The following is an 18,570-nucleotide window of genomic DNA, read 5'->3' as shown; positions in this document are numbered from 1 at the left end:
ATGGTATAAAAATTATGAAAATATTATACATCAATCTTTACAAAAATGTCAATTTTTTTACGAGTAGCAATGACAGAGGAGTATTATCTTGTTATGTTTGTAATCAAAATGTTGCTTTAAAAGAATTTAAACTAAATTCAGTTGATGTGTGAATCATTCAGTCCAGCTGCATATCATTTTAATTGAAAAATTTAATGCTTATCATGCCCTGTTATAAACTATCGACTGTCTCGATGGTTGAAATTTCATGTATTTAAGAACAGATAGATGAATTTCAGATTTCGAAAAAAAATCCAATCATGTCATATGCTTCGAAATTGCAGAAGTTATTACAGATAAACGCAGGTTTACATCAGGCCTGGATTTACGTATGGGCTAAATGGGCTATATCCCAGGGCGGCAGATTTAAGGAATCGGCAAATTTTGAGATATATTTTTTTAAAAATTTGAAACAAAATAAAAAAAACAGAAAAAATATAGTCACTAGAAACATCGGCTTAACCAGGAAAAGTTTGGATCAAGTCCACTACAATTTAAATTTAGATGCCAGACATATTGTAGAAATATTTAGTTTAAAGAAAAAAAGTTTTGATATAAATCATGTTCTCTCTTATTTGTGATTTTATTTTTACAATAAAAATAAGGAAATTTTAGAAAAAGTACAACGTAGAGCCGTAAGAATAATTAGAGGAATCGGAAAAATGGATTACGATGAGAGATTGAAAAAATGCGACTTAACATCATTAGAAAAAAAAGATGCAGAGGAGATCTAATCTAAACATACTGTTATAACCGACCCCTTGAACTTGTAGGGTATGGTTATTTTTCTTACGCGGATTCTTGATTCCTAAACAGACTTATTTTAGATGACTTTATTAGAAAGAAAACAGAGCTGGCAATTGCCGTAATCGATCACTCGTTCGTTCGATCGTTAAAATCGTTAGAATACAAAACAATAACTAATCAACAGTTAAATCACAGGATAAAACTAATCGTCAATAATTAAGCTCTTCTCGTCAGATGTTTCTTGACCGTAAATCCTAAGTATCCACTTCTCGGAAGATTATCGTAATTCACTCGCAAACCGCGTGTAGAATTCTTTGCGACAAACTTCTCCTTGGGCGTTATCGCTAATTTGTTTGCAGTACGCACACAAAATATCTCTGCGATAATAGGACTGCCTGAAACTTCTTCTGACTTCTTCGTAATTCTCGTCGTTCCTTGTTATTTCGTGCACTTTTATCTTTATTCTTTTCTCCTCTTTTCTCTCGTTCCTTTTCCTCATTATATAGTTAGTGATGCCGCGTCACGTGACTTTCCAATCGTTCACGCCTTTTTGCTAGTAAGTGCATCACCTGACTTTTACAACCGTTTTCATTGGCTCCGCCTCTTTAATTAAATTATCAAGTGCTTCACTTAAATTTTTAATTACTAATTCTTATCTCGCCTTCACGTCTGTAACAATACAAATTGATCTCGAACAATGAAAAAGCAACTGTGATAAACTACGAGGACACAAATTGAAGATTTTCAAAAACTCGGATGGATCGGATGGGAAAATAAAGAGCAGATTTTTCAGCGATGGTCAACGCCTGGAACGAGTCAGTCAGTCAGTCAGTCAGTCAGTCAGTCAGTCAGTCAGTCAGTCAGTCAGTCAGTCAGTCAGTCAGTCAGTCAGTCAGTCAGTCAGTCAGTCAGTCAGTCAGTCAGTCAGTCAGTCAGTCAGTCAGTCAGTCAGTCAGTCAGTCAGTCAGTCAGTCAGTCAGTCAGTCAGTCAGTCAGTCAGTCAGTCAGTCAGTCAGTCAGTCAGTCAGTCAGTCAGTCAGTCAGTCAGTCAGTCAGTCAGTCAGTCAGTCAGTCAGTCAGTCAGTCAGTCAGTCAGTCAGTCAGTCAGTCAGTCAGTCAGTCAGACTGTCAGTCAGTCAATCAGTCAATCAATCAATTTATGAAGCACAATTTCCGCGATGTTCAACAGTGTTTCTCAAAGAATTTTGCAAACAGATGGTTCTTGAGATCATCACTGAACTTTGTAAGTGATGGAAAAGTAGTCAGAGAAGGAGGTAGAGAGTTCCAGAAAAAAAGGCCAAAAAAGTAAATGCAGATTTAGCAAAAGAGTGTTTAACACGAGTTAAGAAAAAGTGAGAATAAAAAGACAATCGTAAACCGGGCCGTTTAGGTTCAATTAATATCTCTGATAAGTACTTAGAAAATAATTTAGATTGAGACATATATATAATTACATCGAAAAATAAAAAAAAAAACCCAAAAAAATCACCTTGAAACGAGCTTTAAAAGACATTTGTTCTCAAGCGTTTACGGTAGAAAGGGCTTTTTTTTGAAAAGGAGACACCTATAATTTTAAAAATTATTTTATATTTTATAGGTAGCCAGTGCAAGAGAACAAGATATGGAAAAATACGAGAAAAGAAAGAGGCACGAGCAACTAAACGAGCAGCAGAGTTAAAAGTTTCACCTAAAGGATAAAGAGTAAAATCAGAAAGACCATAGTAGAACGAGTTACAATCATCAATTCTAGATAAAACTAAAAAAGTAACAAAAAAGAAAAAAGTAGGATTGTCAAACAAAGACAAAAGTTTTTTTTTCTTTGTAGATGAAAGTAAGAACTTCTAGCAACACTATTAATTTGAGAAGAATGAGACATACTAGAATCAGAGATAAAGCCTAGACTACAAAACTTATAAGGTATAGCAAGAGTTTTAGAATCATGTAAGATAATAGAAAGAATAGTAATAGAGCGTTTAGATTTATTAAAACAAATAAATTCAAATTTAGAAGGATTAATTTTAAAACACAGTCAGACTAAGCGATAATTGAAGAAAGATGATGAAGAACACTATTGAGATTAAATGGAGGAAAAAAGTATAAATATAAGAATCATCAGCATATAGTTGACTAGCAAAAAAAAAATTATTAATAAGATGAGATAATTCACAAGTATAGAATATAAATAGAGGAGGGCCAAAGACAGAACCCTGAGGTACACCAAAAGTAAGATTAGAGGAGTTAGAAGTAGAATTATTGAGAACAACAGAAGAAAAACGATTCCAGAGATAAGAAGAACATCAAGATAGACAAGAATCAGTAATATTAAAAGAATCGTCTAAAAGTCATCTACGATCTCATAGAAGGCCGAATGTTTTTTAATATCGACACAACATCCTCGCCGTTTCTTTGGACAACACAACAGCCCATTATGTAGTTTAGTGTTTCATGTTTATGAGTTATATATCTATGATTGGATTTTGTTCTAATTATATGGGTTGGATTGGTAATTGCATCGTTGGTAAACTTTAAAAGTTAAATTGGGTCGAGAATCTGGTTTTATAAAAATTCGCTGCCGTAGGCTTATTTCGTATATTGTATTCTAAGTAAAAAAAATGGCCAAATTAGAATTAAGATATTTTGTGGATGGTGTCAACAAGAGCTTCACTGTGAATCTAGACGATAATATGAAAAGTGTCAGTGATATCAGAGAAGTTCTTACTCAACAGATTCATAACATAGATAATTTTGGTTAGTGCTGCTTTGTTTTTGAGTTGATAGAGATACCTATTCGAACCAAGGTAAAGTCAGAAATTTATCCTGTGCATAGAATAGATGAATATGCCCTAACCCTAAATTTATTATCATCATTAGTTTCATTAATAATTAATAACCATTATTGTAAAATAAAAATATTGAATCAAATTCAAAATAAAATAAATAAATAGTAAAAATAATGGTCTTCTTTTATAATTTCTTTTGTTATAATTTCATCAAACCCAAAACAAAAAAATTCAATATGAAATAAAAAAAGTGTCATTAGACTTTTCTTGAATTTAGAAACATTCATTCATGGCTTCCTCAGCACCGACAGTAGTCTGTTCCAAATGACGGGGTCCGACACATAGAAACTTTGTAGACCGGTCTTCAATTGTGATATTGGATTAACATACTAGTTTAAATCATTAGATCTCAGATGTGTGCCAGACACAATAAGCAACTTCGATATCAGCATATCTAACAATTAGGTTGGTGGTAGACCGTGTATATGGACTTGTAGACCATAGTGGCAATTTTGAAAATATTTTTTTTTAACTGACAACTAATGTAGCTTTTTCAAGATGGCCATATTTTTTTGTCCAACAACTACTGTGGCAGCAGAATTTTGAATTGACTGCAGTTTCTTGATAGTCTTGTCTGGTAAATGTAGAACAAACTGTTGCAGTAATCCAGACACGAACGTCCCAGCGCATGTGCCAAAGTCTGCAATGTAGATGCATTGACTGAATCACAAATAAGCCTTGATTTGTTTGCTGCAAGCATCCTCGCATGGGGTTTCATAGATAATTCTGTCTCCAACAAAATGCCCAAATTCAATGCCATTTCACAGAAGTCGAGTTTTTCATTATTTAAATATTCAAAATTCGATAACTAATGCCATGTGCCAATCGGTAAAAGTTTGGTTTTATTTTGATTCAGCTTCAGTCCATTTCTGGACATCCATAAATTTACTTGAGACATACTTTCAACAAATTTTTCAATCTCAACTTGAAACAAGTTCAGTTTACTAGTAATCAAAATCTGTATGTCGTCTGCATATGCATGGCTTGGAAAATTGAATGAATCTATCACCTTCAGCACTTCAGATGTGTAAAGTAAAAACAGAATAGGGCCAAGCACTGATCTTTGTGGTGCACCTAAAGTTACACACACACATATATATATTATATATATATATACATGTGTATATATATATATATATATATATATATATATACATACATACACAAATACGTGTACTAGACCTTAAATTAAAAGGAAGAAATATAGTATAATAAAAAAATTAAATAAGTAAATGATAATAAAATATGTGATGCAAATTTATGGGCGATGCATGATTATTGCAATATATAATACATGTGTACATTGGTTAATTTCACATACTTCAAAATGAATTACATTTCATAAACCATCAAAAATTTACCATTGTTCCCAGTTTTTCAGCCATACAAAGTCAGCTTTTCAGTGAAATTTAAAGTTAACCATCATCAAAAAAATATCTAATTTGTTCTTCAACTCATCCACACTATCAGAATTGGACAAATCTTCATTTAAACTATTCTAAATATTAAGTGGATAAAAGAATAATATTTTTTAAAATAAGTATGGTAGGGAAGTGTTGATAGTTTAAATCCATGCCTTCTTGTTCGTTTGTTGGCCTTTAACTTTTCAGGGAAGCTTTGCTTGTCTTTGGTGTGCATCCTGTAGAAAGGCAAGATTAGATCACCTCAATTTTGGGAGCATCAGAAATTTTTTTTACTTTATATGTTTGCACTCTTTGATGATCACTTTTTCAACTGTCCCGATATCCTCCGTAATTTCCTTTGACAGTCCCGGCTGTGAGTGAATATGTCTGTCCGAAGGAATGCTGTGGTCGCTGGCGGCTGTCAGAATTTTACGGAATAGTTTTTCAGCTGCAGATATGTCGGAGGGAAAAACTGCAGTTGAGAAGGCAGATTCGGTCTCTGAGGTGTATTGGTTCCAATTTGCTTTGGTGAAGTTACTAAAGGTTATTTTTGGAGTTTTAATTTGTGCCAGACAAGGGTTTAAGGTGATGTGAATGGGTAGATGGTCTGATGACATAGTTGCTAGTACTGTCCAATCCATTGCAGTGATCAGTGTGTCGGATGCTATGGAGATGTCCGGTGAGGTCGGTTGACCGTTGTTAGGTAGACGAGTCGGAGTATCTTGATTTAACGTTCCGCAGTCTGAGATGTCGATCTCATCTGCCAGTGCTTCACCTCGCTGATTTTCTATGTTCGAATACCAAAGCGAATAGTGAGCATTCAAATCTCCCATCAATATAATATTTGGAATGGATAGTAGGTGAGCAATGGTTGCTATGAAGTTGGATGGACAGTAGGGGGTTGATTTTTTTTACAATTATACATGGGTATAATGCCATAATCTGACATTCTACATGAGATTACCAATTACAAAAGTTTTATTGACTGACTAAAGTTTCAAAAATGTCCCCCGTAAGTAAAAAAATATAATGAAAAAATTGACAAATTTACAGAAAAATAGCAATTTATTTTTACAAAACTTTCAGTTGATAAATATACAAAGGGAAATTGTTTGTGCAATTTAAAAGTTGTGCAGAATAAATATGAAGTTCATCTTGTCAATATCTTTTGCACAAATTTCTTGCATAATTTTTATGGTTCTTTCCGCACAGATATTAGATTTCTGAATTTCTTGTATGCGACTGGGCTCCTGGGACCAAAATGTTTTCAAGGTTTTCATAGCTGTAGTTGAAATTATTGCTTGTTCTAAATTGTTAAAATTATGTTCTGAGTATTGCATGTCAGAAAACCATATATCAGACCAGGCTGATGCAGTGAAGTCACAAACAATACGAAGTTGATTATTATTTTACTCATTTAAAATATATGCCAGGAGAGCATAGATTGCTTTTGAATTCCATCTGGCATTGTTCAATGATGGCAGACTTTTGAATTTTATAGCCAGATAGCTACCATTCCCCTTCATGTATCGGTAACTTTGTACCAACTCAATCAAAAAGTCTATATCATCTATCCATTTATTAGTCTTTACTTTACAAATTTTTTCACCTTGCTTAAAGTTTGATATTAAATTTTTATAGTTTTTTTTGCAGGTCTACAATAAATTTGTAATGTATTTCTGGTGATGAGCTTTTTCCTTCATCTAAAATATTGTTATAATACTCGCTGTCGTAACCGATTTACGATGCGACGGGTTCAAATCTTCGATTGAATAAAATACTCCAAACAGTTATTAGTTATTAAACTTTATTTACAGAAGAAATCAACTAATCGTTTATTTCTAGCAAATTCAAATTAACACAACAATTAACTTTTAAATTGTTCAAAATCTATCGCTATGACAACGTCAACAAAACAAATCAAATATCGCTTTAAATAATTCACCGAATCGCTATTCACAAAATCACAGAGTCACGAATTTACAAAATCACGAATTTCACTAATCGCTAATCTTCTTGCGACGTGCGCTTATATACTCTTCGCAAGTGTCGTTTCTAGATTCTTCTAGATGGTCCGATTCTAGCATATTCTAGAATGTTCTAGTGCGTTCGGTAGCACGGTTATAACATTACCCCCTTCTTAGTTCTGTTCGTCCCGAACAGCTTTCGTTCCGGTGTCCGCATGGTACGGAGCCAGTCTATCCAAATGAACGATCTTCATTCTTGCTCTCGGCTACCGATATTCCTGAATACGGTAGACGACGTCATTCAAGCGGGTGATGACTTGATAAGGTCCTTCCCACCCTCGCTGGAGCTTTGGAGAACGTCCTTTCTTTCGCTGTGGGTTGTACAGCCAAACTAACTCGTCGACAGCAATATTTGCATCCTGGTAAACATGGTTGACGTGAGAGAGCACCACCATTACTATGAGTTGTTCCTTTGCGGTGCACGATCTCGAAGTCGTACATTTGTAAACGCTCCAACCATCGGGCCATCTGTCCTTCAAGATCCTTGAAGTTGAGGAGCCATCTTAACGCTGCATGATCAGTTCGGAGAAGAAATTTCTGTCCATAAAGGTACTTGTGGAAGTGTTTTGCTGCATTGACTATTGCTAGTAACTCCTTCCTGGTCACACAATAGTTTCGTTTGGGCTTTGTGAATCCTCTGCTATAATACGCTAGCACCTTTTCTTCTCCGTCTATATGCTGTGACAAAACGGCTCCGATTCCGTTGTTACTTGCATCAGTATCTAACACAAACGTCTTGCCACGAACTGGATATACTAGCAAAGGAGCATCACATAGTTCAACTTTTAACTTTTCAAATGCTGAGTCGCATAGGGTATTCCAGTTGAAAACTCGGTCCTTCTCGGTAAGTTGGTGGAGAGGTCTGGCAACTTTTGCAAAATCCTTTACAAAACGTCGATAGTACGTTGCCAATCCCAGAAAACTGTGCAATTCATTTTTATCCTGTGGAGTTGGCCAGTCTTTCACAATTTCTATCTTGCTGGGATCGGTTCGAACTCCATCTGAAGATACTACATGTCCCAAATAGTTAACTTCTTTAGAAAATAACCTGCACTTTTTTAACGTTCAGCTTTAAATTTGCCACCCGAAGTCTTGTGAAGATCTCCCGTAAGTTTTCGACGGGTTGATCAAATGTTCTTCCTAGAACAATTATGTCGTCTAAATAGCCAAGACAGGTTTTCCAGTTAAGACCTTGCAATACACATTCCATCAGTCGCTCCAATGTAACTGGAGCATTGCACAATCCAAATGGCATGACGGTGAATTTCCACAACCCCGATCCGATAGAAAACGCTGTCTTTTCGCGATCGTTCTTGTCGATTTCTACTTGCCAGTATCCGCTTTTCAAATCAAGCGTAGAGAACCAACTTGAGCCAGATAGGGTGTCCATGATGTCATCAATCCTCGGTAACGGATAGCTGTTCTTTTTAGTCACATCATTTAACTTCTTATAATCAACGCAAAAACGGGTAGTGCCGTCCTTCTTCTTTACCAAAACAACTGGCGAAATCCAGGGACTTGATGACGGTTCGATGACGCTTTGATTCTGCGTTGTCGTTATCATTTCGTTTACTTCTGTTTGTTTTGCTAGAGGAAGACGTCGTGGTACTTGTCGGATCGGTTTCGAATTCTGAGTATCAATTCGGTGAGTTACCAGAGCTGTTTTACCTTGGTCATTGTCACCGGTTGAAAACACGTCTGCAAAATCAGCAATCAACGCCTCGGCTTTTAGACGGTCTTCTTGATACAAATTGAGTTCATCCAGTAGATTTTTGGTAAGTTCTTTAAGTCTACCTTTGTCAGTTGGTAGAACCTTTTCCTGTTTTTCCATATCTAATGATTTCACCAAATTTATTGATTGGCAGTTACCTATTTCCTCGCCTTTTTTAATTTTAATAGTGTGTTTAGCGGTATTCATTATTCTGACAGGAATAAGACCATTTTGTTCGCTTCTACAAGGCATTTTCCAATGACCGCGTTCTGTACATTTGTCGGTGATGTTGGCTCCATCAAATAGAACTGGTGGCCCCCAGGATCGCAATTTAACTTGCCCCATACGATGTTTTCAAATGATTAAGGTAGTTCTATGTCACAATCGACTGTCACTCGAATGCATTTTTCGTCGCTATCCCCCATTATCACATCTGTATTTCTCCATCTAAGAATGCGTTTTTCTAAGTCAATTTTGAACCCATATTTTGTCAGAAAGTCGACACCTATTATGCATTTGTCGATGATATCCGCGACTAAGAATGAACCTTCGAATAACAAGTCGCCTAGCTGAACAGTACGAAGAATCTTTCCATAGACTGGTGCTGTTCCTCCGGTAGCTGTTCGAAGGATGTATTTGTTAGAAGTCTCTTTCTTCAGATTGGGTACCAAATCAGATCTTAAAATCGATTTTGTTGCTCCGGTGTCGACTGTAATTACACATTCTCGTTGATCAACTTTTCCGTTCAGCCATAGGTCGTTTCGATTTCGATGTAATCTGGAAACGTTAATTACGGTACTGGGGGCGTCAATTCTACTAGCCAACCTCTGTCCCACAAAGTTGGCTCTTATTAGTTTTCCGCCCCTTCGTTAGAAGGGGCCGATCGTGATATAGGATCATCTTCTCCTTTTTTTGCGCCATCTTGTCGCGCAATTTCGGCAGTAGTTATCTTTTAGGCGGTGTTTACAATCACTACGTAGATGGCCTTTTTCACCACAAATCCAGCATTGGGGTAAACCATGCTGTTGGGGTTCGCGTTTTACAACCACCTTTCGGCAAAAGCATTCTTCATGTACTTGGCGTAGACGTACGTCACTTTTTGATGCTTGCTTTGCCGATTCAAAAGTGAGACTGTGCGCAACGGCATCCTTGAGTTTTCGTTTATCTGACAAGATAAGGGATTGCTTGAGTTCCGAATCACGAAGGGCTTTGATAAACGTATCCAGGGCAGTTTCGTCTCTATGCTCGGGATCTGATGTCGGATATGACAGCAATGTCAACCGTTCGATATCTTGTGCCAGCTGCTGAATAGATTCACCAGATCGTTGCGTTCTGTTTCTAAGCTGAGACCGATAAATCTGTTTCATGTGTTCTTCACCATAACGTAAATCCAACGCGCTAACCAGAACTTCATAGTTGAAGTGGTTCTCCGCCGGAATCGTCTGAAGAACCTCTGCTGCTGAACCTCGCAGTGCCAGTATCAGTGCTGTTGCTCGTTCTTTTCCGTTCCAACAGTTACTAGTTGCCGCTGCTTCGAACTGGGTTTTATAAACGTTCCAGGACATCTCTCCGTCAAATGCTGGTACCTTCAAAGTTCTTCCGGATGCGTGATCTAACGGCATGGCCATTTTTTTGGATTGCTCCAATTCTCGCTTCGATTTGTCTATCTTGTGATCTACCTCAACGGTTTGACGATCAAGTTTCTCTCGATCATTTCTATTCTTGTTGACTGTTCTTCAATCTGTTCTGCCACTTCCAATTTTACGTGTTTTAGCTGGTCCTTGATCTGTTTTAACTCTTCTGTCTATCGTTCGGACTGTCGTTCGGACTGTTGTTCAGACTGTTCTTTGATCTGTTTTAACTCCTCTGTCTGTCGTTCGGACTGTTGTTCGGACTGTTCTTTGATCTGTTTCATTTCAGTTGACATACTAAGCAGAAGTTCCTTCATTTTAGCGGTTGTAAACGTGCCTGTGCTAATTTCATTGTCTTCGTCAGCACCATCAAACTTGAATTCGTCTGGGTTCTTACCTTCGTCAATGAGAGCTTCTCTCAGACGTGCTACTAGTACTTCTTTGTTGCCACTTGTGACAAGGCTTCGTTTCTGTAGTTCTTCTCGTAGCTGAACTACGTTCAAACCACACAGTTTTGACATCGTGTTCTTTTTCTATGAGTAGTAATTCGCTGGTCGAAGATCCCACTTCTGACACCAATGTTATAATACTCGCTGTCGTAACCGATTTACGATGCGACGGGTTCAAATCTTCGATTGAATAAAATAATCCAAACAGTTATTAGTTATTAAACTTTATTTACAGAAGAAATCAACTAATCGTTTATTTCTAGCAAATTCAAATTAACACAACAATTAACTTTTAAATTGTTCAAAATCTATCGCTATGACAACGTCAACAAAACAAACCAAATATCGCTTTAAATAATTCACCGAATCGCTATTCACAAAATCACAGAGTCACGAATTTACAAAATCACGAATTTCACTAATCGCTAATCTTCTTGCGACGTGCGCTTATATACTCTTCGCAAGCGTCGTTTCTAAATTCTTCTAGATGGTCCGATTCTAGCATATTCTAGAATGTTCTAGTGCGTTCGGTAGCACGGTTATAACAATATCATTCATGGAATGCTTCAAAATTGTGTCTAACACATGATGCTGACAACCAATAAATTGAACTGGTTCAAGATTTATTCTTTCAAATTCTCTGAAGTTGGTTTACAACTCCATTTTTACTTCCAGTATTAACACTTGTAGTATCAGATATTATAACTTTAATACTACTCCATAGTTGAAATTTATCTAGCACTTCAGCTATTCCACTGTAAATACTATTAGCTTTACCATCATCCAATTTCAAAATGGCTAACTTGACCTTGCATTTTTTAAAATCAAGACTTGATACTCAATCCCGGATATTCATTTACCATCAAAATGCAACACCCAATCATCACTTTTTCAATGATTAATAGTATGCTTTTTCATTTTTTGGGCTTCTAACATTGTAGCTCTATAAACCCCAGATTTGGATGGTGCTTGCACATTAACACCACATTCAGATAAATTTTTGCAAACTTTTACTGATCTCTTAATACTTGGTTTTGATTTCTTAACTAAGTTAACAGCAAGTTGGTGTTCTCATATTTTCTCTTCGTTTTTTTTTTGTCTGGCGGATTATAATCAGAATCTTGCTCATCATCTTGTTCATTGTCTCCTTTATTGTCATCACTGACTTCTACTGTATCCGTTTCAGCTATGATAGTTCTCTTCTTGCCAGCTTTAGATGGATGTACTTTAACAATTTTGGATGTACAATAACCAGCTTGACCATCAGTTTTCATCTGTAATAAATAAAATTCTTTATCCTCATTACTAAGCCAGTTACCATTCACTTTGGTTATATCAAATATATAATCTCACTTTTCTTTAAAACATTGTTTGGATTTTTTAACAGAATTATTGTCATTGTCATGAGGTAAATTTTGATTCTTGTAGAGCTGCGATGTGAATGTGACTTTCAAGGAGTCGTTGTAGTTCGTCTTACTTGTCTGTGATTCCGTTGCAGTTCCATTGTGGGAAATTGAGTTGACCGGTGGTATAAGCCGTTGACCTAATGATACTGTGTTGGCTGGAGAGTGGAATTTGCATTCTCGCAGTTGTTGGGTTGTTACTGGTTGATGAATGTCTCCGAAATGTATCCAATACCGCCGCTCCACCCATACAGGTTTTGGATTGGTGCAGTTGTTACATAGGAAGTAGTTGCCAAGTTGAGTAGAGCAGTTAAGTAAATGGCTCCAGCTGCAGCAAGTTCTGCAGCGAGCAGAGTGCTGGGTTTTGTTGATTTTCTTGTTGCAAACTGGACAGATTTAGAATTTCGGCCCTGGATTGAGCTCGACGCCGGCTCTTTGAAGGAGATTGCAGAGCAGGCTTGCTGGCATAAGCTGCTCCAGTAGTAAAAACCTGATGATGTCTTGACAGGGAGGAGTAGTTGCAACGGTTTGTTGAGGTAGTCCATCGATGACTTGACAGTTTTTCCTCAATCGGCTCCACCGCGGGAAGGCCGTTGCTCCAGAGCCCTTTGTTCTTTGTTACTTTTAGTTGTGACAACATTTGCTAACAAATCATGATAACACAATTCGCGAACTATGATTTATTCTGGCCAGTTTTCTGTATTCATAAACTCAGCTGAATCTGTTTCATAAATGCAAACCCTGAAAGCAGCGCTTGTCTGTTGAACATCGATTTTGTCAGAGTTTGTATCTTGTCTGTTATTCGATGTTGTGGTTTGTTTGGAGCGGCGATTAAAAATTTAGTTTTTAATTGCTGAGCAAGCAAGCACCTCAATTTTCAATCCATTTATGTGCTCACCTAACTCTTTTGCAGTGCATCGTTGCTCCAATCAACCAATGTAGAAAACTTTTTAAGGCGAAGTTTTTATTTGTTTTCAAATTTGATTGTTCTTCGGTTGTGCTGTGTGATTTCTTCTTTGTTTCTAACATGTTAATGTTGAACATTTCAGCTCTTTTTATTAATACGTTTTAAAATCTCTGCCCAGTCAGATTGTTTGCTTGATTCTGTCTTCCAGACAAATTGCTTCTTTTTTTCTGCTTGGTTAATGTCTGTATCTTGGTCTACTTTAGGGTTATTGTTAATAACTGCATTTCTTACAATTTCTCTAATTTTTTTTTTTCAATAAATAATTCTTCTAATTTGTTTAACTTTTCATCCAGAATTGCCTCAAATTTCACTTTTTTTGAGTTTGGAATCTTAAAGAAGTTTAGAGCAACATATTGTGGCAATTTGTTCTCAATTTTATTGTTTAGAATAGATTTTATTTTCAGTGTTGAATCACTAACCTTGTCCTTTTTAAAACTTCCAAAACAATTTGACTTTGTTTTTTCATCTTTTTCTAGATTTAATGTATCCAAATCGCTAGTAAGTGTTTTTTAGCAATTCTAATATTCTCAGAATTGTAAAAATCCATTATTTCGTAAATAAAATCCGTATAATCGATTTGATCAGAATTATTAAACAAATAACACTAATACATGTGAAATGTCTATTATTAAACCTAGTATAAAAATTGCTTAGTTTATGTTATGGTAAATATGATCAACAGATTTTAATGAAGCATCAAATGTCAGTCTTTACAATTCGAAAGAATTTAGCATAACTAGCATACATGCTATTAGCTTTATTAGTCTATTCCTCTAATTTTTTAACTTTTCATTCAGAATTGCCTCAAATTTAACATTTTTTGAGTTTGGAATCTTAAATAGGTTTAGTGCAATATATCATGGCAATTTGTTCTCAATTTTATCGTTTAGAATAGATTTTATTGTCAGTGTTAAATCACTAACCGTGTCCTTCTTTTATTGATTTAATGTGCTTTTTAATCTTTTTTGCATTTTTAAGCTCCTCAAATACTGTATTGCCTTTTCTATTTCAAAAAATATTTCTGCAGCTATTTTTTTTCTTTTAATAATTTTATGATGTTGTTTGGCAGTTTGAGTGCATTACTGTTGCTAACTGAATTTGGGGTTTTCGAAGGCGTAAATTTGTAAATAATAATAATAATAAATATCATTTATAAAGCGCCAATGCAAGCGACTGAGGCGCCCTCGGAACTAAAAAATTAATAATTGAATTCAATAGCGACAATAATAAAATTAATAATTAATAATAACAATTGACCATGGTAATCATGGTAATATGAGTTCAATAGCATTAAAAAAAAGATTGTAATAATAATATTATAATTAAAAGGTTAATTAGAAGCAGCATATAAAAACTATTGTCAGTTCAAAGCATGATTAAAATAATATTTTTAAATTAGATTTAAATCCACAGAGGGAGCTAGATTTTCTAATATTCGGAGGCAAAGAATTCCAAACACTTGCAGCAGCATGACGAAATGCTCTTTTCCCAATGTTTGTTGTTGATGTGGTGGTACACTAGACTTGATAGTGACCTCCGAGGATTTTCCAGTTCATGATTGTTTAGTCCATCCAAGTGGAATTTATTCTGATCATAGTTTTATTTGGGCTGAACTGTCGAAGACTCGAGGATATTTGGTTGGAATTAAAAAAGTTTCTAAAATGTGGAATCAGTTGAATGTTGATGACTTCATCAAACTCGTGCTTGAATCTCCACTTTCCAAATCATGTCAAGGCAATGAGGTAGACAAGGAATTGCATTTATTTAATAACGAGTTAAAATCTATTGCTGATAAAGTTGTCCCTATTCGTGCAGTGACAACCAATAACGTTCGTATGGCTCTGTGGTTTGATAATGATTGCAGGTTGGCCAAGCGTTTGTGCAGAAAAATGGAAAGAAGATACAGAAAAAGTTCACAGTTGATTCATCAAGATGAATGGAAGACTGCTTTAAAGAGTAAATCGGAACTTTTCTCTAAAAAACGTCGTCAGTATTGTATTGTATTGACATAATAGTTTGTCAGTATTAGACAAAAATTGTTGATGACAATAAGATGAAACCAAAGAATCTTTGGCGGGTTGTGAACAGCATTCTCTGTAGGGGTCGTAACGATAAATCCTGCTCGGATTTGGATGAACTAACACCTGATCGATTGATGTGCTATTTTAATGAAAAGTTAAGCAAGCTGAGAGATAGTGTCAACAGCGATGCTCAACCGAGCCTGGCAGAATTCCAATCAGGTGTCAATAATAGTTTGTTCTCAACGTTTTCTATGGTTTCTGAAGAGGAGGTAATACAGTTAGTTCCAAATTCACCTACAAAGTCGTGTCAACAAGATGTAATACCTACCTACGTATTAAAGAAGTTTATAAAACTATTCGCACCATTTTTGGCAGGCTTGATAAACAGCAGTTTGAATGTGGGACAGTTTCCCTCCGGCTGCAAGCATGCTATCATAACTCCGCTGCTTAAGAAACATAATCTGGATGAAAATGATGTTGGGAATTACAGACCAATTTCTAATCTGTCTTTCCTATCCAAAATTATCGAACGTGTGGTTGCCAGGCAAACACTCAGTTACTTGAACAATAACAATTTAATGCCGAAATTTCAATCTGGATTCCGTCAGTACCATTCGACTGAAACTGCCCTTTTGCAAGTTTTCTCAGAAGTGTACGGGGCAATTGATGAACAAAATGTGGCAATGCTAGTCTTTCTTGATATGTCATCCGCATTTGATTGCGTAGATCACAAAGTACTTTTAACAAGACTACGTTGCTGTTCTGAGGTGGTTTGAGTCGTATTCGGTAGGTAGATCACAACAGGTATCATTCGGTGGTAAATTGTCTGAGGTTAACGTTATGTTGTCTGGTGTGCCACAAGGTTCGGTTCTAGGTCCTATTCTTTTCCTGATCTATACATCTGAGGTACTAAAGATAATAGAATCATTTGGTTTTTCAGGTCATGCTTTTGCGGAAGACTTACAAATTATTGTTACGAGCAGACCAAATTCTTTTAAATCATAATTGGATAAACTGGTTAAATGTTTGTCTGGGGTCAATAAGTGGATGCAAACAATGGTTCAAACTAAACCAAAACAAGACTTTTTTTACTAATTGGAACATGGCAGCAACTTTCAAGAATAGATATAAATTCAATAACTTAATGATGAGGTCATCCCATTTTGTCAGACAGCAGCTAATCTGGGCTTCATAATTGATTCAGGTTTGTCAATGAAACAACACATTAAGAAGCTCTCAGCCGAATGCATGTTTCAAATCAGGAAAATCAATCAAATTCGACGATATATACATATATATATATATATATATATATATATATATATATAATTTTTACAATATTCTATAAATTCTACCGTTAATATGTTTGTAGTTCGTTTTTTTCGATTTTTCTCACTAAAGTCTTTTGGTGAACGTTTAGTTTGTTATCATATATGCTTATATATATGTATATGCTTATATATATATATACATACATATACATACATAGTATATATGTATATGTGTGTGTGTAACTCTTCAAGTGCGAAACACAGTTTTGCAGTCTTGTAGAAATATCGATGCATTGAAATGAAAAAATTCTTTAGATAGTCAATAAATTTTTTCTAAATAGCCTACTCCCACCATTTACAGTTATTGTATCCCATTTGACATTTGGAACATTGAAACCAACAATAAACATTACAGATGAATTTATCTATCAACTTAAGCAATTCAACATTACTCTCCTTTAACCAGTCTTCATTAAGTTTTTAGTATAAAATTTATACTAATTTATATGAAATTCATCTACCTGCTAGATTTTTATGTCCAGAGGGGTCCACTGTTAACTATACTTATATCCAAAGCCATAGTCAACATTGTTTTTATAATTTGTCCATTCAGCATCCACCCTTATGATTTATTGTATGCTTCAGGGCTTTCCCATATTTTCCCAAATTTTGGATATAAATATTGATAATAATAGAAATATAAGTATAAAATATTAAACTATAATTTCAAGATCTCATATACTGTGGCAGCCGTTTGTGTGATGACCAATTAATAGCATCATTGGGATTTGACGAATGCTCGGTGGTCTACATACTGAAATCATCAAAAATAGACATACCTCCAGCAGGCATGTAATTTTTTAAAGTTGAATTTTTTAAATATAATGTTTTTGTTTAATACCTACAGAAAAACTTGATAGTCAAACGTTCAATCAAATCATGAAAATGTCAAAACACATCTTCCAAGATTCTCAATCAAGACATTGGGTATCTTTAGCAAATTGCTTGAAACTTAATAGTGAAAAATTGTTTTTATAAATTATGAAATTTTCAAAGGTTGAAGATAAATTGAAGAATGCCAAGTTGGTAGATTACATAATTGAAGCTGTACCTGCTTTTGGCTCAGATCCTATTGCAATGAGTAATTGTTTGCATAATTAAAATATTTTTGAATAGGGTGTCTGAGTGGAAGGCTGAAATTCAGAGATTTTATCTGACTACCAAAAACATTTTGAATACTTATCTTATCCATGTTCTAAACTTGACTTTTTGTTTTGTAGAACTCTCTGCCACTAATATGCCATCATATATAACACAGATTATGAATGTTACAAAATGAGCTCTAGGCATCTGTTAACTACTGCCGACGGAGCAATTACTTTTTTAAAATTTGCAATAGCGTGCACTTTTCTTACAAATGCATCAGCAAATAGCGGTCAAAAAAATTTTAAATAAGAGGATACTTCTTGAAATGTCTGATTACAGATGTTATAATTTAAATGCTAAGAAATGTGCATGTTTGCTGTGATATTTTTATGTAACTGCAAATAGACATTGCAATTTTATGCAAAAAATTATATAACTTCTAGTATTTTTTGAATGACAAACACAGAATAATTGCTCTAAAAAAAGATAATTACTAGGAATGACAATTTGTTTAAACGTGACTCCAATTTTGTTACTGTATCGTATTGTAGATCTGTTGAGCGCCTCTATTGAGATATCATCAGTAGTGTTATTTCATATTTTTAAATTTTTATTTCAATTGAAATATATAATTTGAGTAATGGGATTTTGAAAATTTTTAATCGATGGATTGGAATAAAAAAAAATCGACTATTTTTATTGGACTGATTTAATCAGTTCTACAGTTTACACATTCGTGCATTACAAGCTGCAAATTTAATATTTTCAGATACATTAACTGATAGGCATTGCTTATGGAAATTTATTGGAAGTAATAAAAGAACAGAAGCAATGAAGTAATAATATTAATTTAATTGATATAAAAATAGAAATTTGAATAAATTTAAATGAATTAGGACATTAACTGAGCATCCG

At 35.0% G+C, this 18,570-nt stretch overlaps 4 protein-coding genes across 4 annotated transcripts; 1 reads left to right on the top strand and 3 right to left on the bottom strand.

The window, feature by feature from the left end:
• Positions 1-299: 299 nt before the first annotated feature.
• HELRODRAFT_163867 (hypothetical protein) lies at positions 300-2,464 on the top strand (the record flags this gene model as incomplete). Its single annotated transcript, XM_009027620.1, has 3 exons — positions 300-585; positions 1,176-1,342; positions 2,384-2,464. The coding sequence occupies 3 exons, from the start codon at positions 300-302 to the stop codon at positions 2,462-2,464; spliced, it is 534 nt and encodes a 177-aa protein (XP_009025868.1).
• Positions 2,465-5,706: 3,242 nt separating this feature from the next.
• On the bottom strand, positions 5,707-5,907 carry HELRODRAFT_153467 (hypothetical protein; the record flags this gene model as incomplete). The annotated part of the gene is made up of 1 exon (XM_009027619.1): positions 5,707-5,907. A coding segment is annotated over one exon (201 nt), but the record flags the coding sequence as incomplete, so codon positions are not given.
• Positions 5,908-10,571: 4,664 nt separating this feature from the next.
• On the bottom strand, positions 10,572-10,919 carry HELRODRAFT_68338 (hypothetical protein; the record flags this gene model as incomplete). The annotated part of the gene is made up of 1 exon (XM_009026967.1): positions 10,572-10,919. One exon carries the CDS (start codon positions 10,917-10,919, stop codon positions 10,572-10,574), a length of 348 nt encoding a protein of 115 aa, XP_009025215.1.
• A 559-nt stretch (positions 10,920-11,478) lies between these two features.
• On the bottom strand, positions 11,479-12,795 carry HELRODRAFT_163865 (hypothetical protein; the record flags this gene model as incomplete). Its single annotated transcript, XM_009027618.1, has 4 exons — positions 11,479-11,655; positions 12,014-12,152; positions 12,325-12,408; positions 12,503-12,795. The coding sequence occupies 4 exons, from the start codon at positions 12,793-12,795 to the stop codon at positions 11,479-11,481; spliced, it is 693 nt and encodes a 230-aa protein (XP_009025866.1).
• Between the last annotated feature and the right edge of the window lie 5,775 nt (positions 12,796-18,570).

This window comes from Helobdella robusta (genome assembly GCF_000326865.2).
Source record: "Helobdella robusta unplaced genomic scaffold HELROscaffold_5, whole genome shotgun sequence".
NCBI lineage: Eukaryota > Metazoa > Annelida > Clitellata > Rhynchobdellida > Glossiphoniidae > Helobdella > Helobdella robusta.
The sequence above is the reverse complement of the archived record's forward strand: the minus strand, read 5'-3'. Positions and strand labels throughout refer to the sequence as shown.